This window comes from Schistocerca nitens, chromosome 4, assembly GCF_023898315.1.
Source record: "Schistocerca nitens isolate TAMUIC-IGC-003100 chromosome 4, iqSchNite1.1, whole genome shotgun sequence".
NCBI lineage: Eukaryota > Metazoa > Arthropoda > Insecta > Orthoptera > Acrididae > Schistocerca > Schistocerca nitens.
In genome coordinates this window covers 628,742,096-628,769,654 of record NC_064617.1, presented here as the reverse complement: position 1 = coordinate 628,769,654, position 27,559 = coordinate 628,742,096, and the positions used below count along the sequence as shown (strand labels likewise).

Genomic DNA, 27,559 nt, shown 5'->3' with positions numbered 1-27,559 from the left:
TGTCTAGTTGTATGACGTTCTCACCATTATTCAACGGCAGTGGGCGCCGATGGCAGAGTAAACACAAACGGCCGAAGAACATATACTGATTCGCTGACCATCGAAGGTAGGGAGAAAAACTGTAGGGAAATACACAACAGAGGGCGCGTGGCGTGGCGGGGCGCAGTGACAAATGGTAGTGCACGTCGGGAAGTTCTGCTGTTTCAGTCAGTAGTGTGCAGCTCGGGGCACGTGTAGAACATTTATCGTTGGTTGTCGTGCTGGTTGAAGTATGTTGAAGGTACACTACAGTATCCATTATTGGTGAAGGAAAGCAAACATGAAAAGTATTACGTAATTATTGAGGTTCTCGTGGACCTGCTTGACGTATTCGAGAGATCTATGGCCCTGTCTATAGTAGTACGAAAGGTAAATAAGAACGAAAGAATACCTGTACCAGCAGTTTGTGAAGCCACACATTGGCTGAATATTAGGAAACAAGGGGCTGCAGTGGATTGACCCCATGATTCGAGCTCATGATCCCTCCCATAGCGAGTTCTCCATTATGAACTTGCTGGGGAATGCACACGAAGACATGGATCAAATATTAATAAAACTTAAACAAGTGGAGCCGACAGTAGTGGAAGATGAAGTTAGAGATTGGCAACTCTGGACTATCAGCTGCAGTAGATATCTCCTCCGTTGTGATTGACGGATCTCCTTTTTTCATTGTTCTCTTTCTAATTTGTTTTTTTACAATTTTTTTAATGTGCCATTTTTCGCCTTTTGTACTGAGTTTATTTCTTTTTTTTCTTCTTTAGGATTCAAAGAATCGTTAATTCACTGAATGATGTTGATTGTAGGTTGATATTCGCCTCGGGATTTTCAGTCGACATTTTTTAATGACTCTCCAATGGTTTGGCAGCACGAGCAACTGGCAGCTCCATTGCCGGATACGAATAGGAGTCGAGCTCGCAGGTGGAGATTATATGTACTCGTCGCTCGAATGATTGAGAACATTGCACTGGTCATTACCACTGAGTATTCAGTTTGCTACCTGTAACAGTCGTTCATGGCAGTACGGGAATCGAGGGCTCGTTTGTATTGAAGTTAAAACTACTGATCTGTTTATGAATTTCAGTGGCTTTCTGAAGAAACTCATTGCCACCGCGAGAACCTGGCAAATTTTATTACGTGCCATGTCGCATAAAGTGGGTGCTCCGCCATGACGATTTTCGGTACCTGTCCCAAATTGCAACATTGTTAAGATGCGACAGTCATAGTTTTCCCAGAATATAAGTTCTTCAACAGAGGGTCAGAAGGAAATCCTGTGGCCACATGATACGATTACACCAGCATTTCTGGTTTTCAACGTAGGCAGCTGCTGTAGCGTGTGAAGAATCAGAGTGCGCACTGCCAATATCGCAAAGTATTGTTCACCATTGTGCACAGTGGGCATCACGCACCCGCCTTTTTTATTTGATTTGTTTTGAATTATAAGTCTTCTGACTAGTTTGAAGAGACCCGCCACGAATTTCTCTACTGTGCTAACCTCTTCATCTTAAAGTACCACTTCCACTCTACGTCCTCAATTATTTTTGGCATGTTTCCAATCTGGGCTTTCCTCTACATTCTCCTCCATCTCCAGATTCCTCTAGTACCGTGGAAGTTATCCCCTGATTTCCTAACACATGTCCTATCATCCTATTCCTTCTTCCTGTCAGGTTTTCCATATATTCCTTTCTTCACTGATTCTGCAGAGAACCTCCTTATACTTCACCTTATCATTATTTCTAATTTTCAACGCTCTCCTGCAACACTTCTTGTCGTTTCTGGTTTTCTCACATACCATGATTCACTACCATGCAGTGAGGTACCACGAACATACATTCTCAGAAATGTCTTCCTAATTTTTAAGGCAGACGTTTGATAGTGGTCAGCAATGCTCTCTCTGCATCTGCTAGTCTGCTTTTTATGACCTCTTTGTTTCACTTATCATAGTTTACTTTGCTTCCAATATAGCAGAACTCTTTAACTTTGCCTAGTTTTTGATAACCCATTTTCATGTAAGATTAAACACAAAATCGCTATTCTCGTTTCTGTTACTTCCTATTGTATTCGTCTTTCTTCTGTTTACCCTCAGTCCACATTCTGTACGCATTCAACACATCCTGTAAATCTTATTCACCTTGGGACAGGCGCTAGAAATATCATCAACGAATCCTATTGGTAATCTTAGACCCTGAATTTAAATCAAACTCTCCAACCTTTCCTTTATTTCCGTCATTGCTACTTCATGTACTGTATAGATAGAACAATAGAGAGGAAAGACTGCAGCCCTGTCTTACACCTTTTTTAATGCGAACACTTCGTCTTTCGTCTTCCATTCTTATTTTCCCCTACTGGTCATGGTACATTTCGACATTCGTAACATTGTCGAACGCTTTTTCAGATCGACAAATCCAATGACCTTGTCTTGATTTTCCTTCTGTCCTGCTTCAGTTATCAAGAAAAATGTCAGGAATGCGTAAATAGCGCGTCTACCTTTCCCAAAGGCAAATGACCACCCAACATATCGTCAATTTTGTCTTCAATTCTTCCATACGTTGTTATTGTCAGCAACTTGCATATATAAGCTATTAAGCTAACTGTACGGAAGTTCTCGCACTTACTTGCTCGAGCCAGCTTCTGAATTGTGTGTTTCATATCATTCGAAAGTTCGATGGTACGTCGCTAGTCTCAAAGAATCTACAAATCATCTTGAACAGTTGCTTGATTACCATCCCCAGATCTTTTAGAAGTACCGATAGAATGTTATCTTTTCCTTCTGCGTTAATTAATCTCAAGCCTTGTTAAGCTCTTTCATATTCTGACTAGTATGAGGCACCCTATGTCTTCCTTTCGACTCTAATTACTTCTTCTATCGCATCATCAGACAATCAATCTCTTTCCGTCACAAGTGTCTTCAACGTACTCTTCCAACCTATCCGCTCTCTCCTGTAAATGTAACACTGGAACTATTTTGCACTCATAACGTTGGCACCATTTCTTTTAATTTCACTGAATGATGTTTTGACTTTTACATATGTTGAACAGAGTTCAGAAATGAGCAGCATATACTGGCCTTAAAATAGTGAGCACGTAGACTCGGGTGTCCACTGGTTGAGTCTGGCGTCTGGTGCGAGTGGACTCGACCCTCTCAGAAACGAGAGCGAGTACACGAATACACAAACAGAACCGCGAACTTGTGGCACTTCCGCTACATACGCAACCATTTGAAAGAAATTTTCTCCATTAGACTGTAAATTACTGTTTGTATATTTCACATAGTCATGATACCGGCTTTATAGCCGTTGTCAAATGCGAGTTCAAATATCACAAAATGTCCTACGTGCCTAAATGACATAAGCAACCACTGAGCACGATGTTTATTATATACCAGTGTAATGACTAATCGGCTAGAACTAAATATTGTTCTGCTAATACACACATATGTGGGCTGGCCCACTTAAACCTTTCAGCGCAGATATCTCTGGAACAGAAACAGATAGTAAAAAAAAATGAAGACTTTCACTAGTACGAATCTGAGACAGGGACACGTGAAAATAAATATTATGAGGCATTCTGAGACATGAGCAAACATTAGCTTCAACACGAGCTTATGGTTTTTTTTCTTCGGCATGCCGTATTATTTCTTACGCAGTCAATAACATGAAAAATCAGGAAAAGAATGGCGGTTATTGCATCGCAAGAAGTCAGTTCGCAGTTGCATTGAAATACGTCAGTTACATCCCAAGAAATTGCAAAGCGAAGTTCGCACTTTAAATAAACACGCAGCTATTGCACATACCGAGATGCAAGCATGATCTCCACATTTCAATGTTTGTGGCAATAAACTCTATTATTACTTTCGGCTCTCGTGACAGCAGTGAAAGTGAGATTACGTACGTCGACCTCATCGTGATTATGAGCAACTTGGGGCTAACGCTTGCATTCGAGGTGTTCAATAGCGGCGCGTGTCATCTAATTCAAGGGTCAACTTCTCCTTACAATTTCTCTGGGTGTAACTGACGTATTTCGATGCAACTACCGCCATTATTTTTGTGATTTTTCATGCAACTGATTGCGTAAGAAACAATACGTGCTGCCCATACATACACGGTGATTTTTTCCATCTTGTAAAAACTCTAGGGATTGATCGATGAAAGGGTACGGAACAAAAAAGGACTAATGAACTTATGTCCGAAAATGTATGGTTTCCGGTCTAGAGACCATTTACTCAATCATACATCTCACAGAGACTGTGGTCTGTTACGCGCTGTACCGTGTAGACACAGTTACAGTATGTGTTCAAAATGGTTTCCATATGCCTCAACACATGCGTGCACGCTACGTAGCATGTTCTATCTCACACATTCATATCGGCCAGGCCGCATTAAAATAGTTTCAAACTCTCGTGCATGGGTGTGCGTGTTGTTCTTATCATAAGTTACTTTAAGTTAGTTTAAGTAATGTGTAAGTCTAGGGACCGATGACCTAAGCAGTTTGGTCCTTTAGAAATTCACACTCATTTGAACATGTGAACACTGTCAAAGGCAATATTAATGAGCTGCTCCAGCGCCTCCACATCTGGAATGGACTCTGCATGTACGACACTTTTTAGATGGTCCCATAACCAGAAATCACAAGGGTTGAAATCTGGTGAACGAGCACGCCATGAAACTGGACCCCCCTTCTGATCCGTTGACCAGGGAAGACACGATTGAGATGTGTCCGCAGCACCTTCACGTAGCAGCCACATCATCCTTCAAATGATCAATGGCATTTGGTCCAGCTGGGGTGGCAAAGTTCACCCGCTAGAAAGGCGTAGTTCTGGTCTGTTAGGCGACGCGGAAGATAGACCTATCCCAAAATACGGTCGCCAGTTAAACTGGCTCACACATTCCGGCTGCACCGATGCTAATGATTCGCTGTCACCATACCAAGGGGGTTCTGCATACTATCCCACAGACGACTGTTATGAAAGTTGAAGATACCGATCTGTGTAAGGGTTGCCACATCTGTGAATACGATGGATGACACAAATCCCGGAGTCGTGATTGCCTGGTGAAGAAACCACTGACAAAACTGCTCACGATGTGGAAAATCCGTCGCTAGTAAGCCCGGCGCACGCTGTAAGTGATAAGGGTAGCAACAGTTGTCATGGAGAATGTTCCATACAGCCGTGTGGCTTACCCTGTACTGGCGGGCCAACTGCCTGGTACTAATTCGGCGGTCGCCTTCCACAGTGTTAATCACAATTTCCACATCTGGTGTCCGAACATTATATATAGTGCAGAAAAATTCGGGCACTGGACATACTGGCAATACAAAACTGTTTCTCATCAAAATTTCGTCCTGCTTCTGTTTCGGGCACTATATGGACGATAGAGATTGGGAATATAGCAACACTATAACAACATGTACAGTAACTATCTCTGTCAACAAACACAGCAGCGCTGCACAGTTGGTGTAGTGAATATCGTGTTGGGTTAGCATGCAGGAGGTCGAGAATTTGAGTTTTCGTCGAGGCTTAGAAGTATTCGTTTTTATTTGCTAAACGTAGTCCGCGTGGTAATGTAACTGGTCTCGTAATCGTCATACAGCAATTGCATTGGGTCTCTTACAAAATATTTGCAGTTAAGTACTACGAATACACAAATGACAGTACAATCATTGTCATTGGTCAGCTTTTAAGGAAGCCTTTTGAATGTCGTGGACGCGCCACTACATCTACTAGATTCCAAACCTGTTTTCTGTGTACCCTTCCCCAATGATCCCATCTAAGTTATTTGCAAAGCGCTTTGCTAGCCCTACCGCCATAACGAAATATAATGGACCTGATTCTGGCAAGGAAATAGTTGGGAAAGCGTACGTACAAAAGAAAGTTGGAATCTAGAAGATGCAGTGTTTCGAAACATTTCGTGTCCACGACGAGTAAGAGGTTTCTTTAAAAGCTGACCAATGAGAACGAATGTACTTCCATATCTGAGTTCGTAGTATGTAACTGCAAATGTTTTGTACAAGCCCCACTGTAATCGCTGTGTGACGATTAACACGCCAGACACCGTAATATGCAGACTACTTTTAGCAAATAAAATCAAATAAGGTTCAACCCAGAACTTAACCCTAGACCTCCCACATGTCTACCCGTAACGCTATCCACTACACCACCTGCACAACGCTATGCCTTACTTTCGACGGAAGTAGTTACTGTACACGTGAGTGCCGTGTTGCCAGTTTGCCCATCTTTAAAGTTCGTTTACCGTCCGAAATATCCGCAGGATCAAATTTTGTTACAGACATTTTTTATTGTTAGTATGTCAGGAATCGCGCTGCGAAGTCCGAGTGCCAAGTTTTTGTTCATCCTGTACGTATGATATGCTTGTAACTTTTTGGAACACTGCTGCAAATTTACTTCTATGTTTAATATGTGTTGTAAGTTGGCTGTTTATGTTTTCTTATTGGCAATGCTACGTAGCGCTCTGTATGAAAATCACTGGCTGTGCTGTGTGCAGTCTGTGGCTAGTTTGCATTGTGGCCTGCCAATGTAGTGTTGGGCAGCGGCAGCTGGATGTGAACAGCGCGTAGCGTTGCGCAGTTGGAGGTGAGCCGCCAGCAGTGGTGGATGCGGGGAGAGAAATGGCGGAGTTTGGAAATTTGTAAGACTGGATGTCATGAACTGCTATGTATATTATGATTTTTCAACGCTATTCATGTAAATACATTGTTTGTTCTCTATTAAAATCTTTCATTTGCTAACTATGCCTATCAGTAGTTAGTACCTTCCGTAGTTTGAATCTTTTATTTAGCTGGCAGTAGTGGCGCTCGCTGTATTGCAGTTGTTCGAGTCACGAAGATTTTTGTGAGGTAAGTGATTTCTGAAAGGTTTACTCAGGGCCATTCTTCTGTAGAGATTTTTGAAAGTCAGATTGCGTTGCGCTAAAAAATTATAGTGTGTCAGTTTAAGCACAGTCATGTATAATTTTTCAAAGGGGACGTTTCATTGTGTTCACAGAATATCTAACGCTTACGTATTTCAAGGTGTTACTGAATCTGCAACGACAGCACCAGAACACAAGGCGTAAGATTGAAGTGCAGTACGTAATAGTGATTAATTATTAAGATAAGTGCAAAAACGTTTTCGAAACTGTTACAGAAATGAGTGATAAGCTACACATAAGCAATCTGGAGTCAGATTTCTTAAGAGTGTATAGCTGTGTTACATATGCTGGTGTGGATACTTGTGCATTTTTGCACGTCATTTCGTCTGGTACAGCTCGTACATAACTACAGAGGGCCTGATGATGGCTTGATGGAATACCGAAACCTGTGATCTCTGGAATGAATTAGAGATGAAAATACTCGTCTTAGTTTTTTGCCTTGTTGGTTATTCTATACTCGCTAGGTTAAGCTTACAGTGGGTGGGTAAGGAGTTCACCGATGACCCATTTGCCAGCAGCACTTTCCTCTAATGCCTACATTCAGACTCGAGTCGTGATCTTCAAAACATCTTCAACGTGCCACATATGTTTAAGAAGAATTTTACAAATCCACAGTGGATACACCTTTCCGTACAGGATGGTACGTATCTCTAGGCTTTCAGGAGATCATTGTATGACAAAAAGAAGACATGCAGAAAATAGAAACATTGTGGTGGATAGAGTGTCTCTCCAAGTTTTACCTCCATTACAGGCTCTGTGTATGTGCACCGTTACTGACGCGCGAAACTCAGCGTGTGCATGGAAATCACTGGCGCCATAGCTGCCCAGTTTGGAACTCTGTTTACTGGGTTCCTTTTGCAGCTTCGTCACGGTGCGTATTACTAATCATAACCTGGAGAGATGCTCCATCCACAACTTTTTGTTTGTTTCCTATACGTCGTGTAATTCTCATGTACATTACTGGCCATTAAAATTGCTACACCACGAAGATGACGTGCTACAAACGCGAAATTTAACCGACAGGAAGAAGATGCTGTGTTATGCAAATGACTAGCTTTACAGAGATTCACACAAGGTTGGCGCCTGTAGCGAGACCTACAACGTGCTGACATGAGGAACGTTTCCAACCGATTTCTCATACACAAACAGCAGTAGACCGGCGTTGCCTGGTGAAACGGTGTTGTGATGGCTCGTGTAAGGAGGAGAAATGCGTACCATCACGTTTCCGACTTTGATAAAGGTCCGATTGTAGCCTAACGTGATTGCGGTTCATCGTATAGCAACATTGCTGGTCGAGATCCAATGACTGTTAGCAGAGTTTGGAATCGGTGGGTTCAGGAGGGTAATACGGAACGCCGTGCTGGATCACAACGGCCTCGTATCACTAGCAGTCGAGATGACTGTCATCTTATCCGCATGGCTGTAACGGATCGTGCAGCCACGTCTAGATCCCTGAGTCAACAGGTGGGGACGTTTACAAGACAACAACTATCTGTACGAAGAGTTCGACGACGTTTGCAGCAGCATGGACTATCAGCTCGGAGACCATGGCTGCGGTTACCCTTGATTCTGCATCACAGACAGGAGCACCTGCGATGGTGTACTCAACGACGAACCTGGGTGCACGAATGCCAAAAGTCATTTTTTCGGATGAATCCAGGTTCTGTTTACAGCATCACGGTGGTCGTATCCGTGTTTGGCGACATCGCGGTGAACGCTCATTGGAAGCGTGTATTCGTCATCGCCATACTGGCGTATCACTCGGCGTTATGGTATGGGGTGCCACTGATTACACGTCTCGGTCAACTCTTGTTCGCACTGACGGCACTTTGAACAGTGGACGTTACACTTCAGATGTGTTACGACCCGTGGCTCTACCCTTCATTCGATCCCTGCGAAACCCTACATTTCAGCAGAATAATGCATGACCGCATGTTGCAGGTCCTGTACGGGCCTTTGTGGATCCAGAAAATGTTCGAATGCTGCCCCGGCCTGCACATTCTCCAGATCTCTCACCAATTGGAAATGTCTGGTCAATGGTGGCCGAGCAACTGGCTCGTCACAATACGCCAGTCACTACTCTTGTTGAAGTGTGGTATCGTGTTGAAGCTGCATGGGCAGCTGTACCTGTATTCGCCATCCAAGCTCTGTTTGACTCAATGCCGAGGCGTATGAAGGCCTTATTACGGCCAGAGGTGGTTGTTCTGGGTACTGATTTCTCAGGATCTATGCATCCATATTGCGTGAAAATGTAATGACATGTCAGTTCTAGTATATTTGTCCAATGAATACCCGTTTATCATCTTCATTTCTTCTTGACGTAGCATTTCAATGGCCAGTAGTGTAGCTGCCTTCTGAAATCCCGGGGGTACTAAAGCGTAACCCTGTACGGACTGTTTATCACTGTGCAGACGGTAGCGAGCGACTTACTTGAAGTAGAGGAAGATGAAGACGGCGACGGAGAGGGCGACGAGCGACAGCGTGTAGCCGGCGTAGTAGAGCGCCGTCGCCACCTCGACGCGGTCCGCGGCCGGCAGCTGGCTGAGGTCGCGGCACAGCGAGTAGTTGCTGTAGCCGTCCCACGTGCCGTTCGCGTGGCACCACCGCGACGCGTTCTCTGCAACAGCGGCGGCCATCAGCCGCGCTGTAACACTAACGGCACTGACGAGAGCAGCTGTCTCGAAAGTAATCGCAAGACAGTCCATGAAATTCGACCTCATTCATATATGCAAAGCTCTGCAAAACCTAACCAAGAGACAGATATACAGGGTGAAAAGTATTTAAACCGACAAACTCTGGGAGGTTGTAGCGGACATAGAAACAAATATTTTTACCTAATGGCATTTTTTCCTATGAGGATTATTTAAGCCGGTGGAGGCCGTATTACGCTCTTCAGTTGTTAGAGGTGGTATTATGATCTTCAGTTGTTAGAGGCCGTATTATGCTCCTCAGTTGTAGGCAACTGCTGTCCACCAGTGTAGTAGTGCATTGTCTCTGTTTGCTAATGGAGCGATACACCTGGAGTGAGTACACTGATACGGTTGGTGCGTACTACGTAGCGCACCACAACGGACGAGCTGCACAGTGGGTTTATCAACAACAATAACCTAATCGCCGTATACCGCATCATACGACCTTTGCTGCTGTGTACCAACGTCTGCATGAGACCGGGTCATTTTGCAGATTACCGGGACAGGGACGCCGACGCATGGTAAGAACGCTGCAAGTTGAGGAAGCTCTATCGCAGCATGTGGAGCGGGATCCTTCAACCAGCACTCGTACAATTGCACGTAACATGGGGACGAATGGGACGAATGTAAAAACAGTCCTTCGAGAGCAATTGTTACGTTCATTTCACTTACAGCGTGTCCACAACCTGGAACCAGTTGATTATCCACCCAGAGCACAGTTTTCGCATTGGTATCTGGAATAGTGTGAAATGCATCCTACATTTCCATCTCTGTGTTGTTTACCGATGAATCAATGTTCCGGGGTGATGGAGTCTTCAACATGCACAATTCGCATGTTTGAAGCGAGGGTAACCCACATGCCGGGGTTACTAGCGCTCATCAAGTTCTGTTCTTCGTTAATATGTGGGTCGATGTTGTTGGGGACTTTTTAATTGGGCCGTATCTGTTACCTACTTGTTGTCTCTTGGTCATAAAAAAATGGACAAGTGTTTGTTGGTTTAATTAATTTGCCGCCAGAGAAATCTTCCTGTACCGGTTTAAATACTCCTCATAGGAAAAAATGACTTTAGGGAAAAATATTTGTTTTGATGTCTCCTACAACATCCCAGAAATTGTCGGTTTAAATACTTTTCACCCTGTAGTAGCCTAACATATTAACTACTCATTGGAAATGGATGAAAGTGCGGGAAGATGTTGCCAGAGGCCACGCACTCGCGTACACGTGACGTGAGCACAGCGTAAATATCCCACCAAACAGGGTTGGACCCTCAACACGAGGAAGCTGAAGGAACGGGGAAAGGACAGGGTGCGAAAACAGTGAGCAGTTGCGGTGCACTGTAGTGGTGTTCTTCGTTACAATATAGACCGGGGACAATGGAGGTGGATAGCGATCAAGCACCATTCTCTCCATAGTACGTCACAAAGGCTCAATTATATTGGGATCTTCTGACTGTATTGGCCTGAAGATATACGACAACGCATCTTGCTCACAAAGCTAATGCTGCACAGTGCAGACGGAGTGAAGTGGGGCCGTGTCGTCTTGGAACACGTCACCACTTTTTTTTTTTTTTTTGGTCATCAGTCTACTGACTGGTTTGATGCGGCCCGCCACGAATTCCTTTCCTGTGCTAACCTCTTCATCTCAGAGTAGCACTTGCAACCTACGTCCTCAATTATTTGCTTGACGTATTCCAATCTCTGTCTTCCTCTACAGTTTTTGCCCTCTACAGCTCCCTCTAGTACCATGGAAGTCATTCCCTCTTGTGTTAGCAGATGTCCTATCATCCTGTCCCTTCTCCTTATCAGTGTTTTCCACATATTCCTTTCCTCTCCGATTCTGCGTAGAACCTCCTCATTCCTTACCTTATCAGTCCACCAAATTTTCAAAAAATGGTTCAAATGGCTCTGAGCACTATGGGACTCAACTGCTGAGGTCATTAGTCCCCTAGAACTTAGAACTAGTTAAACCTAACTAACCTAAGGACATCACAAACATCCATGCCCGAGGCAGGATTCGAACCTGCGACCGTAGCGGTCTTGCGGTTCCAGACTGCAGCTCCTTTAACCGCACGGCCACTTCGGCCGGCACCTAATTTTCAACATTCGTCTATAGCACCACATCTCAAATGCTTCGATTCTCTTCTGTTCCGGTTTTCCCACAGTCCATGTTTCACTACCATGCAATGCTGTACTCCAGACGTACATCCTCAGAAATTTCTTCCTCAAATTAAGGCCGGTATTTGATATTAGTAGACTTCTCTTGGCCAGAAATGCCTTTTTTGCCATAGCGAGTCTGCTTTTGATGTCCTCCTTGCTCCGTCCGTCATTGGTTATTTTACTGACTAGGTAGCAGAATTCCTTAACTTCATTGACTTCGTGACCATCAATCCTGATGTTAAGTTTCTCGCTGTTCTCCTTTCTACTACTTCTCATTACCTTCATCTTTCTCCGGTTTACTCTCAAACCCTACTGTTTACTCATTAGACTGTTCATTCCGTTCAGCAGATCATTTAATTCTTCTTCACTTTCACTCAGGATAGCAATGTCATCAGCGAATCGTATCATTGATATCCTTTCACCTCGTATTTTAATTCCACTCCTGAACCTTTCTTTTCTTTCCATCATTGCTTCCTCGATGTACAGACTGAAGAGTAGGGGCGAAAGGCTACAGCCTTGTCTTACACCCTTCTTAATAAGAGCACTTCGTTCTTGATCGTCCACTCTTATTATTCCCTCTTGGTTGTTGTACATATTGTATATGACCCGTCTCTCCCTATAGCTTACCCCTACTTTTTTCAGAATCTCGAACAGCTTGCACCATTTTATATTGTCGAACGCTTTTTCCAGGTCGACAAATCCTATGAAAGGGTCTTGATTTTTCTTTAGCCTTGCTTCCATTGTTCGCCGTAACGTCAGAATTGCCTCTCTCGTCCATTTACTTTTCCTAAAGCCAAACTGATCGTTACCTAGCGCATTCTCAATTTTCTTTTCCATTCTTCTGTATATTATTCTTGTAAGCAGCTTCGGTGCATGAGCTGTTAAGCTGATTGTGCGATAATTCTCGCACTTGTCAGCTCTTGCCGTCTTCGGAATTGTGTGGATGACGCTTTTCCGAAAGTCAGATGGTATGTCGCCAGACTCATATATTCTACACACCAACGTGAATAGTCGTTTTGTTGCCACTTCCCCCAATAATTTTAGAAATTCTGATGGAATGTTATCCATCCCTTCTGCCCTATTTGACCGTAAGTCCTCCAAAACTATTGAGAAACAAACATTTTACCATTGGTAGAACCCGATCAGCCAAAAAGATCACACAATCCTCGACAGAAATGGGGCCTTGCAGAGTAACCATGGGGCCTGTGGAGCCCCACAATATGGCTGCCGAAATCATCACCGGACCCCATCATGTTTCACTGTTGGGACGTAAACTTAGCCTTAAGTCGGGAACAGAGTAAAACAAACCTCATTCTACCAAATGACATTCTTCCATTTCCCCATAGTCAAGGTTCTTTGGCAGCACGTTTTCCTGTTATGGGTATTTTCATCACTGATAAGCTGTTTCGGAATTCCTGATCCCTGCTCCCTTCGTGTTGTTTTCGTGCTAACAGTCACGCGAATGCGACATTCAATTCTGTAGTGACTTTTGCAGCTGTCGTCCACTTCTTTTTCGTCACGATTCGTCCTTCGGCATCACTCAACACAAACTTTTCTTCCGCGGTTTGACTTCGTTGGATGATGTGTTTCCGCTTTCGCTGTGTGAGGTATAAATATTGGATATGGTGTCTCTTGAAACACCAAACACTGCAGCTCAGCTACAGAAGCACCTGTCGTATGGGCACCGACACAATATCCACGTTTGAATTTAGTTAAGAGATGATGCACTGACAACTTCACAGAACACTGTTCTCACCACGGCTGGCACCTGCAACGTAATGAGGACATTGAATACGCGATGTTAGGCGTCAAATAAAACCTGCAGGCACCAACATACATGTTCAAGCACACATTTCTCGTTAATTTTTTAGCTTTTCGTCCAGCCCAAACAGTTTAGTGAAGAGTGATGAATTATAAATACCCAATATTTCACCGTGAGGCGCTATTCTCCTTGCAAGTGAAAATATCGGTCTGAAAGTCGTAACATTCCATCTTCGCAGTTTAGTGATCAGCGTGTCTCGCTGCTATGCTCAGGATTCGAATTAAATTCTTAGTACTCCCAGAGACTTTTCCTTGAGTGCTCTAAGTGTCGTGATGCCAGTTCAGGAACTACTTGAACGAGACGTAGCGAGTCCAAGATCAAGAAAGCTAGCAACGTCCGGGTGTGCCTTGTTCTGACCACACGCCTCTTCATACCGCATCCAATGACGCCTTTGGCTGGAGATAACACGGGTGTCTGTGGTCCCGTCTACCACATCATGGACAGAACGCGGAGCCGTAACTCGTAACGATTTTCCTGTGGATTTTCTAAAAATGTGAATACGGGAAGCAATCGCTTGTCTGCGAAGCTACCTGCCTGACAGCATAATAATATTTACAGATTTCAAGCAAACTACACTCTGTAAGTTACAAACAGGTCAAAGAAAAGTTCGTACACTGGGACTTCACAGTGCGATTCCTCGCATACTGATGATACAAAAATGTCTGTCACAAGACTTTGTCCTTCGCATATTTCCGGCAGTAGATGGACGTGCCAGATTGGCATTCTGCCAACACTTTAATAGTATTTCGGGTTAAAACGCAGGAGGTCGACGGTTCAGTTCTGGATCGAGACGCATTTCTTTTTATTTGCCAGTTCAATTCAGCCATATATTACTGTGCTATACATTGTTTCTTAAACCATGTACATAGTACAGTGTATTTTTACTGTTAATTTAACAAAAAGGTGGTCAGACGAGTCAGAGACAGAAAGCTGAAACAAATGAGTTGTCAAAGGACAGAATAGCTGCAGGAACAATATCAGTTTCGAGGTGTTAAAGATGATTGCACAGTTAAATAACTCACGCAGTACGTCCGCTCAGATGTAACACATTAGCAAGCAGTGACAATAATAATTTACAGTTAATGACCACAAGACGTTTATAAAAGAATAAGTTCACCTCAGAGTAGATACTCAAAGCGGCCCTCCTGTCCATCCAAACACTGCGCGACACGCAGGATCATGAAGGTCTGGACTCTTCGCAACATAGCTGCATCCACAGATACAAGAGCAGTATGAACACGCGCTATAATATCTACCACATGTATCGGAGTAGTAGAAATCACGCGCTCCGTCAAGTGTCGCCATAGGAATAAATCCAGCGGAGTCAAGGCAGGTGAACGCCTAGTCCAAACAAATGGTTCAGATGGCCCTGAGCACTATTGGACTTAACCTCTAAGGTCATCAGTCCCCTAGAACAGAACTACTTAAACCTAACCAACCTAAGGACATCACACACATCCATGCCCGAGGCAGGATTCGAACCTGCGAGCGTAGCGGTCGCGCGGTTCCAGACTGTAGCGCCTAGAACCGCTCGGCCACCCCGGCCGGCGAGGCCAAACAACTGGACCTCCAGTCCGAGTCATTTCCCTGGAATATTCTGCCTAAATGCCGTCGCACATCAATTCCAAAGTGTGGAAGTGTACCATCATGTTGGAACCGTAACCTCTGACGAACGTGAAGCGGAACATCTTCCATAGAGTGAGGCAAATAGTTTGAGAGGAATGGATGATACCTTCGTGCTGTCAGCCGGTCAAGCAATAAGTGGGAATCCAAAGTCCTTTCTTCCAATATTCCGTAAGATACGTTGATACCAAAGCAAACTTGATATCCACCGTCGTGGGTGACGTGTTGGTCAACATCAAACCAGTGGTGGACATTGCGCATATTGAAGACACCCTCACGAGTGAACGCTGCTTCATCCGACCATATTACGGTGTTAATGGAGTCGTTGTTGGAACCATTCACAAAATTGCATCCGTAAACGGCGGTCTGCAGCTGCAGGTGTTGGGTAAATGAATAATAATAGGTGTGCATTCACTGCTAGTGCAGCACATCAGCCGGCCGGAGTGGCCGAGCGGTTCTAGGCGCTTCTGTCCGGAACCATGCGGCTGTTACGGTCGCAGGTTCGAATCCTGCCTCGGGCATGGATGTTTGTGATGTCCTTAGATTAGTTAGATTTCAGTAGTTCTAAGTTCTACGGGGACTGATGACATCAGCAGTTAAGTCCCATAGTGCTCAGAGCCATTTGAACCATTTTTTTTTTTTTTTTTTTTTTTTTGCAGCACATCAACGATGGTGCGTTGCGAACACGCATCTGCCTTGCTATGCTACATGTGCTGCGCTGGGTTCTTGGTGTATGACCTCCTGAACAGCATCCTCAGTAGCTGGAGTACGGCGAGTCTGTGGACGACGAAATAAGAGTTTTTTATCTAGATGACGTCGACCAGGATATCTAGTAACATGTTCATGAGTGGTAATACCAGCCCAGTTATTAGATGCACGAAGGACCAGAAGAATATCCACATGTTCATCGTTTGTGGATGCCATACGTGTGATATGCTGTTTTAGAATAGTACAAGAAGAAAATACGATACGTTCACAAATATACATGGAGTGTCACGGGTGAGTTAAGCAGCTAATCCCCGTCTGGCGAACTGCGCATACATTTTTTTTGTTTTTTTTTTTTCGTGTGACTAGGGCCTCCCGTCGGTAGACCGTTCGCCGGGTGCAAGTCTTTCGATTTGACGCCACTTCGGCGACTTGTGCGTCGATGGGGATGAAATGATGTTGATTAGGACAACACAACACCCAGTCCCTTAGCGGGGAAAATCTCCGACCCAGCCGGGAATCGAACCCGGCGCATGGGATTGACATTCTGTCGCGCTGACCACTCAGCTACCGGGAGCGGACTGCGCATACAATATGGACATGTCACTAGTAGCAGGGTGCTGTTCCACCTAATGCGCATCACCTCTCTGACAGCTTTTGTTCTCTTATATTCATCCCGATACAGCTAACTGTGAAATGTTCGTTTTCGAATTACGCTGTTTCCCTAACGGTAATGGACGTGATGTTTCCATATTTCCATCGACGATAGTACTAGTAATAATAATAATAATAATAATAATAATAATAACAATAGTAACGCATGGAGATAATAAACAGCATGCGCTTATGAGACCCAATGCTGAAAGGCATAATTAGTGGTTCGATGCTGGTAATACATACAAAAGTTATTTGCAATTGTAAGGCCCTCATTAAATGTTATGGACGGAAACTTAGGAAGAATAATAGCTGATTCTAATCGACGGGACCATGGAGAGACGGTACACAGAAAACAGGTTTGTAACCTAGTAGATGCAGTGGTGCGAAACAGTTCGCGTCCGGGACTTGTAAAAGGCTTCTTTGAAAGCTGAACAATGAAAAAGATTCTACTTCCATTTCTGTTTTAAAAGCACATAAGGGCAAATGTTTTGTAGAAGACCCACTATAATCCCTGTATGACGATTAATACGCTAGTTATCGTACCACACAGACTACATTTACCAAATAAAAATGAGTATGCTTCCATCAAACTCCAGCCCTCGATCTGCTACACGCTAACTGTAAACGCAATCGACAGCACCAACTGCACAAAGCTACTCGTTTATGCTTACGGAAGTAGTTGTGGTTTGTGTCAGTACAATGTTACGAGACTGTCGACCTGAAACGTCCAACTACTGCCAGAAATATACATACGATGAAATTTTGTGAGAGATGTTTTTGTATTGCAAGTATACAAGGAATCGTGCTGCGAAGTCCGAGTGCGCCGAATTCTTCATCACCCTGTATAATTGGGGAAGTAGGTGCCTGTTATAAATCGGTAGTATTCTTGTAGTGGTTCGCTAATGAACATAGTTTTCATCTGCTTCGGTTTTATTTTATAAGATATTAAGAAATTCCCCTTAATGAAAGTAACAGGAGTCGTTGTCGTCGTCGACCACCCCTCCCCCCCGCCCCTCTTCAAAATCTAGTTGAGGTTCTTGGTACGCTCGAAGAAGAGGTGTCTTAGATAAATAATGGTGCAAATTTCTGGAGAGTCACTTTTAATATGTGAACGACGTCATTCTGTAATGAAATTATGAATTATATTACACGTTTAGGATTATGTGACTAAAACATGAAAAAGATTGAAGCAATGTAAATACCAACAAAAGCAACATTAATGTTTGAACAGGGAAAAATACCGTCATATTCAAAGTTGACTGTAGATATTATTTATTTTAATGTTTTAATATTCACCCTTTGGACCATTTTCAAGAGTACTGAGAAAGCGAAAAATAATACAAAATAGAAGAACAGAGTTTACTCGTATATACAGAACTAGATAAACATGTCATGTACGCAGCTGTATGTTACAAAAATGGTGAAAATAATAATCACATTTTACTTCAGCATATGTCAGATTTAAAAATCCTTAGACACAAATAAACGTCATCGTCAAAAACAGGCATTTTAGCTGTAGATATACAGTAACATCATAGGAGTGTGAAGTTCTGTACGTCATGAAAATTACACGAAATGATACCAGTGTTACGTAAATCAATACAAATTGGTGTTCTAGCACACTGATTACATATAAACTAAGGCCGTTTGCGCGAAAATGCATTCACAGGTCAATGCTGCCTGTACATAAATTAGAGACAGTACTGATAAAATCAATCAGTTTGCAAGATCAGAGGTATACAGAACAGAATGTGGCACATGCACAAAATGTTATACTGGACAAACTGGCTGGACGATGAGTAACTGGTTTAAAAAATGTATCAGGCAGTACCTCTACGTTCAGTAAGCATTTAGATAAGAATAAACATATTCTGAGCAAAATAGATTCAGCCCACAGAATACTGAATACAGTGCCTAGAAATAGAATCAAGAACATTCTCGAAGAGATAGAAATTTATAGTTTACTCAATGATCAAACTGATTTAAGATATAAAAGATTTTTAGGTGATTTCCGCTCCGTTTTATGTGGAGATGACAGAGACTAACGTAACACAAAAACCCATTACCTTTACCACCTGCTGTGGGTTTATTACCCTAAAATTTTGTTCAGAAATGTGTCTACTTCGGTTTTGTGTGGTAACATGGAAGAATCATATGCGCTACCACTTTTTATTTTCATCTTTATTTCATTTATTTTTAGAAATGCATAAGTGATGTATTTTATCAGCTCTTCATAAATGCTACGTAATAAGTTCCTGATGTTTTCTATTGTGCTGCAAATTTTATTCATGACAACAAGGGAGGATGATGTGCACTCCCATACACTTTAGTTTTGTTCTTTATTTTTATTCTCTTCTTTTCAATTAATCTTAAGAATATGTTTTCTCCAATGTAATCTTTTTCTGCGCTGCATCGTATTATTGCATTGTTACTTTTTTACATTTTTATTGAAACTACTTTAAACACTTTCAAATTTATTATTATATACTTTTATATATCTACATTACCCATATTAAGGCATATATTTTCCATATAGCGTATCGTGATGTGTAGTCCAGGTCTGTTGTGCTGCACTGTTGGCTGTGTCATTGGGGCACATTTTGCGCCTTCTGTGTTTCTTCCATCACTTGCAATGCATACTCAAACAAAGTAATACGTGTGACTTTTCATGTTTTCCCGACAGGTCTGTTGCAAATACCACACACTTCCCAGGTTTGCTACCTGATCGTATTGTGCGTCTTGCAGCAATGACAGCAACAGCAACCACCACCTGATGATGTCGAGCAGTTGCATTGATGAAATATTATGTGAGCTCCACAATGCGATCCGGCGGCCAACCCGAGAAGTGTATTTGCAAACTAATATGTAATCTTACCAATGCCAGTGTGAGAGCCTTACAACAGACTACATATGTATGTTTACCCTAATCTGCTATAAATAAATTTTCTTTTCCTGTTCCCTTGCGCCTTACGACTATATCGCACCTAGAAAGTTGTATGTTGTCAACTGATGTAAGAACATGTCACGTTATGAATTTTGTAACTGTTATCGCTGGAACGTACTATGGCTGATAAGTGCACTGGCAGTATTGACTTGTGAATGTAATTTTGCGCGCCGACCGCGGTGGTCTGGCGGTTCTAGGCGCGCAGTCCGGAACCGCGCCACTGCTACGGTCGCAGGTTCGAATCCTGCCTCGGGCATGGATGTGTGTGATGTCCTTAGGTTAGTTAGGTTTAAGTAGTTCTAAGTTCTAGGGGACTGATGACCACAGATGTTAAGTCCCATAGTGCTCAGAGCCATTTGTAATTTTGCGCCGTTAGATTTAGGTTACGTGTAAACAGTGGGCTATAACATCGATTTGTAATGATTTGCGTTAATGATGTCAACATTGGTAACATTTCCTACAATTTACGTCATTTAAAGGCGTACAGAGCTTCACACTCCTATGATGTTACTGTATATCTACAATGAAAGTGCCTATTTTTGTTGATGAAATGTATACATTTCGGACGATTAAAAAGTTTAAGATGTGTTATAAAAAATTGTAAGTAATGTACTAATTTCAACATTTTTGAAATGTGCAACTGTGTACATGAGATGTTTGTGTAGTTCTGTACGTACTAGTGGACTCTGTGCATCAACTTTGTATTATTTTAGCTTTTTCAGTACCGCTTGTAAATGGCCCAAAAGCCGACATTGCAAAGTGAAATAAATAATTTAAAAAATAGTTAAAATGGCTCTGAGCACTGTGGGATTTAACATCTGAGGTCATCAGTCTCCTAGAACTTAGAACTACTTAAACCTAACTGCCCGGGGCAGGATTGGAAACCGCGACCGTAGCAGTCACGCAGTCGCAAACTGATGTTGCCCGATGGCTTAATATGAATCGTTCTGTTGATTTTCGGATGTGGCAAGTGGAAATCAAAGAGCACTTAAAAGGCCCTGCGCTCGCTTTAATAAGTAATATCGTATTCTTGATCCCTTCTGACGAGATACGTAGTACAATTATAGTATGTACCTCAATACTGATTTTTGACCTTTGTAGTGGGCTTTCAGTGGTTGGCACGATCCGTGAGGTTTCGCAGCATGTCTTTGAACGCTGTGGGCCGCCATCAACCTGTGACTGTTTGTGCTCTGTATACTTTCAGTATCCACTGATCGTCCAGTTTGGTATGGATCCCACACACTTGGTCAATATGCTAGCATGGGTCACAACAGTGTTTTGCAACCAACTGCTTTTGTAGCTTGATGTCTTTTCCAGCATCTAACTAATAAAATCATCATACGAAGATAGTTCGAAGGAGTCCAAAATTAAATCAACAAACGACCGTTTGCTCCTCCTGTGCCTACTTCACGATATAACCACACAAATTGTCAACAGATGTCGTACGATCTTGTACTGCACGGAAGATAGCACTCTAGCCACCGGACAACCACGCTAACGATGACGTCGGGGCACCTATCAAATGGTACAGTGTTTGCCTGGTTGTCTCACATCCGCAATCGCTGTATACACAATCATAGGCGGTGCAATATGGCACAGAGAAGACGCCTACCAGGCTCTCTGTGGTGGAGGACCATAGGAAGAATGGAAGGTCAGTCGCAAACTGATGTTGCCCGATGGCTTAATATGAATCGTTCTGTTGATTTTCGGATGTGGCGACAGTTTATAGAGATCTAAACTATCGAGCCTATATCACGAAGGCCATGGCGGTACCGACCACGTGTAATATCAGAAAGGAAGAACCGTTGCTTGGCTGTAAGGGCAGGACGGTACGGTTTTAATACTACTCGGCAACTGAAATCTGACGTCGCAGCATCCACTAGACCTGTTGTAGCGAGAAAAACGGTGTACAAAAGACTTCATGAGAGAGGCCTTTATTGTGGGAGACCTGCTGTACGCGTCCCTCTGACTCGTTTTCACAGAAGGGAACGTCTGGTTTGTGGAGCCGTCAACGTGCCACCTGGACTGTCAAACAGTGGGCCAATGTTCTTTTCACAGCTAAGTCCCGATTTGGTTCAAAAGATTCAAATGGCTCTGAGCACTATGGGTCTTAACTTCTGAGGTCATCAGTCACCTAGAACTTAGAACTACTTAAAGCTAACTAACCTAAGGACATCACACACACCCATGTCCAAGGCAGGATTGGAACATGCGAACGTAGCGGCCGCGCGGTCCAGACTGAAGCGCCTAGATCCGCTCGGCCACTCCGGCCGGCAGACCCGATTTAGTCTGGATAGTTATAGTCGACGTTTTCGCATCTGGATGGAGTGTGCATCACAATTTCAAGACCCAACCATTGAGGAGAGGGATTGATATTGAGGGTGATTCCTAATGATGTGAGCAGGAATTATGTTGACCTCTCAGACACATCTTTATGAAAATGTGCGGTTAACTCGGGAAGGTATCGTGGCGAGACCTTGGGACCTCTTCTGCGGCTGTTGCGACGTGTTGTGGGCACAGAATTCGTATTGCTGGACGATAATGTTCGATTTCATAGAGCACGCGTGGTTTACGTTTCGTCGGAAACGGAAGATGCTGCACGCGTTGCGTGCCCTGCTCCCGATTTGAGTCCCATAGAGTACGCCTGCGATGCACTAGGGCAAGGGTTGCATCCTCCAACCACTCTCCAAGACTTGCGAACAGCGCTGCAGGAAGAATGGGCATTATTGCCTCAACATTAGTGTTATTACATCATTCAGAGCATGCCCCGTCGTTCGTCAGGCCTGTATTGCTGCGAGAGGCGGTCACACCCCGTACTGAGCGTATTAACCAGTTGCCGGAATGTGTGTGGAAATCTGTTACGTTGGAAAAACGAAGAACCTTTTTGTCCACCGTTATGCATGTTGCAGTTTTTCACTTTCTGTATTCTTTATATTGTTTCTACTTTACTATCACCTGATTATACTTTTCTGTGGCAAAATAAAAGCAACCTTGCAAAATTTCGGCTTGTTGCTTTAATTTTTTACGCTACTGTAGTTCTTTTTTTTTTCATCTTAGGAGGTAATTTAATGAATGAGAGCCACAACCCATGATTTTGAACAGGCACTTCTTTCATACGTTTTTGAATGCAAAGCTGAGACCAGAGCCTTCCAGATAATGAGAACTGTTTCAACATAGCTTACTGTACTTGGTAAAACAGCAGCACTAAAATCTACAGCTGGTAGGTATACGATGGGACTTCAGATATTAAGTACTCATTATTACGGCAGGCCAAGTAATTTTTATAGAATGCTGGACCACACTTCGAAATGGCACAGATACAAGACATCTGTAAACAATGGGCGGATTGTTGTATCAATTGTTCAATTCCTCGACGACAGAAATCCGTTCCTTGGGCCCGCAGTCTTTCTAGAACCTCTATGTGAAAGTCCTCATCGATGGGAAACCTTTTTCGCACAAGATGCTCTTTCTTGATATCCTGCACGCTGCCTCCTGCGGTCGATGTCGATGATCTGCCCTCCTCGTCATCATCATCCGCGTCTAAGTGGCCTGGCCCAGATTATTGCCACGACTTCGCTACGTCTAAACACGACATCGTATTTCGCCTAAACACGCCTGCAGCCATATTTTCACGTTGAATATCTGTGCAATTTTAACATTCTGCCCATACGATTCCAACTAGTGCACGTACCTCAGAACTGAAGTACGTGTCCAGTTGTGGGGCCACTTCACTCCCACACTGCTATGAACGCGCTATCTGTGACGTTGCCGAATTGAGTCTGCAAGAAATCCGGAACTTGCACTCTTTTCTAACAATGTACAATACTGGTTACGCAACCGCGTTAGCATTGGACGACGTATGGCACTTAATTCGTAAAGTCCCTATGCATTTGTTGACGTAGACATGAATAAAATTTGATGAAATATTAGTTCAAAGTTAGTAAGTCTACCAACGGATCTTCCACAAAAATGTCATTAATGAAGTCGTGCCACATAATTATATTTTAACTATTTTCTTTCAGTTATATTTTATATTGACTGGAAAATTTGTTGCGGTATTCGACACTAAAAGAAATGCTCGGGATACGTGTTGACTGTGGTTAGAATTGGTGAAAGTACACACGTCAAAAAATGTTCTGCATGACCTCGAATCCGAGAGTTCTGGAACCAGTACAGAGAACTGGAATAGAGATCAACGTAAATATCATTTTCGCCTTTGTTACTGCTCATGAAAACCACACATTGCATGTTATACCACCATACAGCGAGTCCTTCAGAGACGGTGGTCTAGATTGCTCTATTCACCGGTACCTCTAATACCCAGTAGCACGTCCTCTTGCATTGATGCACGCCTGTAATCGCCGTGGCATATTATCCACAATTTCATTAAGGTACTGTCGCTCCAGATTGTCCCACACGTCAATGGCCATTCGGCGTTGATCCCTCAGAGTGGTTGGTGGTTCATGTCATCCAAAACAGCCGTTTTCAATCTATCCCAGGCATGTTCGATAGGGTTCATGTCTGGAGAACATGCTGGCCAGTCGAGCGATGTCGTTATCCTGAAGGAAGTCATTCGCAAGATGTGCACGATGGGGGCGCGATTTTTCGTCCATGAAGACGAATGCCTCGCCAATATACTGCCGATATGGTTGCACTATCGATCAGAGGATGGCACTTACGTATCGTACAGCCGTTACGGCGCCTTCCATGACCACCAGCGGCGAACTTCGGCCTAACATAATGCCACACCAAAACAGCAGGGAACCTCCACTTTGCTGCACTCGCTGGACAGTATGTCTAAGGCGTTCAGCCTGACCAGGTTGCCTACAAACAAGTCACCAACGATTGTCTGGTTGAAGGCATATGCGACACTCATCGGTGAAGAGAACGTGGTGCCAATCCTGAGCGGTCCATTCGGCATATTGCTGGGCCCATCTGTACCACGCTGCATGGTTTCTTGGTGGCAAAGATGGACCTGCCCATAGACGTTGGGAGTGGAGTTGCGCGTCATGCAACCTACTGCGCACAGTTTGAGTCATAACGTGCATGTATGAGGCTGCACGAAAAGCATTATCGAACATGGTGGAGTTGCTGTCAGGGTTTGTCCGAGCCATAATCCGTAGGTAGCGGTCATCCACTGCAGTAGTAGCCCTTGGGCGGCCTGAGCGAGTCATACCATCTACACTTCCTGTCTCCGTGGATCACCTCCAAGATAGAACAACATTGCTTTAGTTCACCCCGAGATGCCTGGACAGTTCCATTTTTGAGAGCCCTTCCAGTCGTAAAGCAACAATGCGGACGCGATCGAACTGCGGTATTGACCGTCTAGGCATGGCTGAATTACAGACATCATGAGCTGTGTGCCTCCTTCCTGGTGGAATGACTGGAACTGATCGGCTGTTGGACCCCCTCCGTCTAATAGGCGCTGCTCATGCATTGTTGTTTATATCTTTGGTTGGGTTTAGTGACATCTCTGAACAGTCAAAGGGACCGTGTCTGTGGTAACATCTAACTTCAGGTGTTCTGGGACCCGGGGTGATGCAAAACTTTTTTTTGTGTTTGTTAATGTGTTGCATTCGAAGGGATAACCATACACACTCTCTTTCTTCGATAAGTTACATTGCTGTTGTCAGAATATCGATTTCGCTCAACAGAAATACGGGTAGTATACTCAAGTAGCTATGTACATAGCTGTTCCCAGTGAGCGGCGAGCAGAGATGTGCCAGCAGCAAGGAAGGCAGTGGTGGCAACGCCGTTGTAGCATACACTATAGAACTGTAATATTCTGATCACCAGTAAAGTCATGCGTGTTAAAAGTAGGTTTTCCAACGTTTTATAACCGCATTATGGATATATCAAACATTAATTAAATGCCCTCTGAATATCTTTATTTAAATGTATACATATGATCATAGGTCCCTGAATTGTGAAATGTACACCGTCATATCATGCACAGCATCTTTCTAGCAGTCATATTTTGGACGTTGTTGAGCATAACCATTCTACGGCAACCCATATTTGCCATTACAAAATTTTCACTGATCACACATTTTTAATTTGTCTGTCTCAAGCGAATACGTGGTATCAACAATTTCTAGACAGCCAGAACTACAAAGTTCTACAGAACATCATGTTTCAACCTAAATATTAAAAGAAACTTAGGAAAATACTTTGTTAAATCTAAGCCTACCGTTCTGGGGATGTCTACGGTTTTTGTGTTGTTAATTTTGTGATTTAATACGAAGACGATTTTGTCATTATAACCGTGTTTTCCGGATGGCGAGACTACAACGTAGTTGGCTTTCTTACGTCTTCTGCGTATAATTAGAGAAATGAAGAAGACAGCTCAAGGGCTATGCGTTAAGTGAGGCTGGGAAATTCAAAAGACTGTCATAAACAGAGTGCGAAATTAATTCCCGCCTGTCTCTCAGTTACTCGACGAGCGAGCTGATTAGTTCTTGGCTTTAACGTCTCTTAACTGAAAAAGTAGTAAACATATTTAAGCCTGACGGAATTCTTGTCTCGAGGCGAACAATTATCACAATTATCTAACTACTTCCCACCATCCAGCAACATGTAGTGTATGTTTTGTAATACTGCCTAACAACTGTCATTACCAACGTACAGTAGCAACTGTTAACAATTATATTTAATCAGTGCATAGAACAACTTGGATCAAGAACACGATAATAATTTTTCAAGGCAAAACTGAGATTTTTCATAAACTAGATCTATTACAGAGACAGTGACACAGAGTGTGGTGTCTTACTGTCAGATCGCCATCTATTCGCCTAACTTCTTATCCGTCAGAGTACACACCGAGGTCTGACTAAACCTGTGTCACTGACGTTACCATCTATGATTTCCTAACACTTCCAGAATTTCTCCCAACGGGTATGCAGATGTACCAGCGCTCTGGTGAGCGATATATTTTTGTGCTTCTATCATTTCCAGGGCGAGTCGGCGTGTAACTACTGAATGTAATTTCGTGCTTATTTATTATTGCAGAATTATGTACACACCTTAAGCGTAAGTATGACTCCTTTTGACTGAAGGGCGTGGCTGTCGTACAACACTCGACAGCGATAAATGTCAACAGACTGACGAGAGGGTGGTGAACAAGTACAAGTAAGGGAACTGCCACGTTGAACAACGTAGCCATACGTAATGATAGTGAATATATGCTGGGTCGTCATTAAAGATGATAGTACAAAAGTAACAGAGACTCTCCTCAGGCACAAGGAGAAGCCTCAGCAGCTGTCCACTCCAGTCACCTTACAGAGTGATACTACTGGATTAATTTAAATGACGATAAAATTAATCAATAAATTTACAGTATGCATGAAAACCTGTTTTCCCTGACCGAATGAAACAGTGGAGTTGAAGCATTTGTGTTTTTCAAGGATTACTGTCAGTAACCTAGCCTAATATAATGAACACGTTGTTACAACTGAAAGTGTGTGCGATACCGGCAATAGAACTCGAATTTTCCTGTTTATTGCGAGCAGTTACTTCAAGAATTAGGCTACGTCGTCACCCACTCCAGAGTTGTCTCATGTTTTTATTGCCACTGATGTTTCCACCAGTCGTTTCCGAATAATATTCTCACGAACCCCGAAGGGATAAACACAAAAATATACCATTCCCCACATCGTTGGTACATCTGCATACCCGTCGGGAGAAACTCTGGAAGTGTCGTTAGGAAATCACAGATGAAAACGTCAGTGACAAAGTTTGAGTCAGACTGGGTATGTACTCAGACGGATAAGGAGTTTGGGCACGACTCGCTATAAGGAGAGGCTCTAGGTTTCACCGTCGGTCGGACAATGAGTTCAGTCGTCACTTCAATAGACAACATTGCAACATCTTGAAAAACTGTTGCCAGATAATTTTATCTAAAAGTAAATAAACATAATTTCATCTAAAAGTAAGAAAGGGTTCTCTATGCACTGCCATCAAGGACAGGTACAACGAAGTTTAATTTGATTATACGTCGTCC

The 27,559-nt window shown here is 43.3% G+C and overlaps 1 protein-coding gene across 1 annotated transcript in view; it reads right to left on the bottom strand.

Moving 5' to 3' along the window:
• LOC126252476 (diuretic hormone receptor-like) overlaps positions 1 to 27,559 on the bottom strand; it is a 1,022,674-nt gene that overhangs the window by 238,567 nt on the left and 756,548 nt on the right. Inside the window, exon 5 of the mRNA XM_049953370.1 lies at positions 9,393 to 9,579. Coding sequence (XP_049809327.1) covers positions 9,393 to 9,579 — 187 coding nt within the window. The remainder of the gene's footprint in view (positions 1 to 9,392; positions 9,580 to 27,559) is intronic.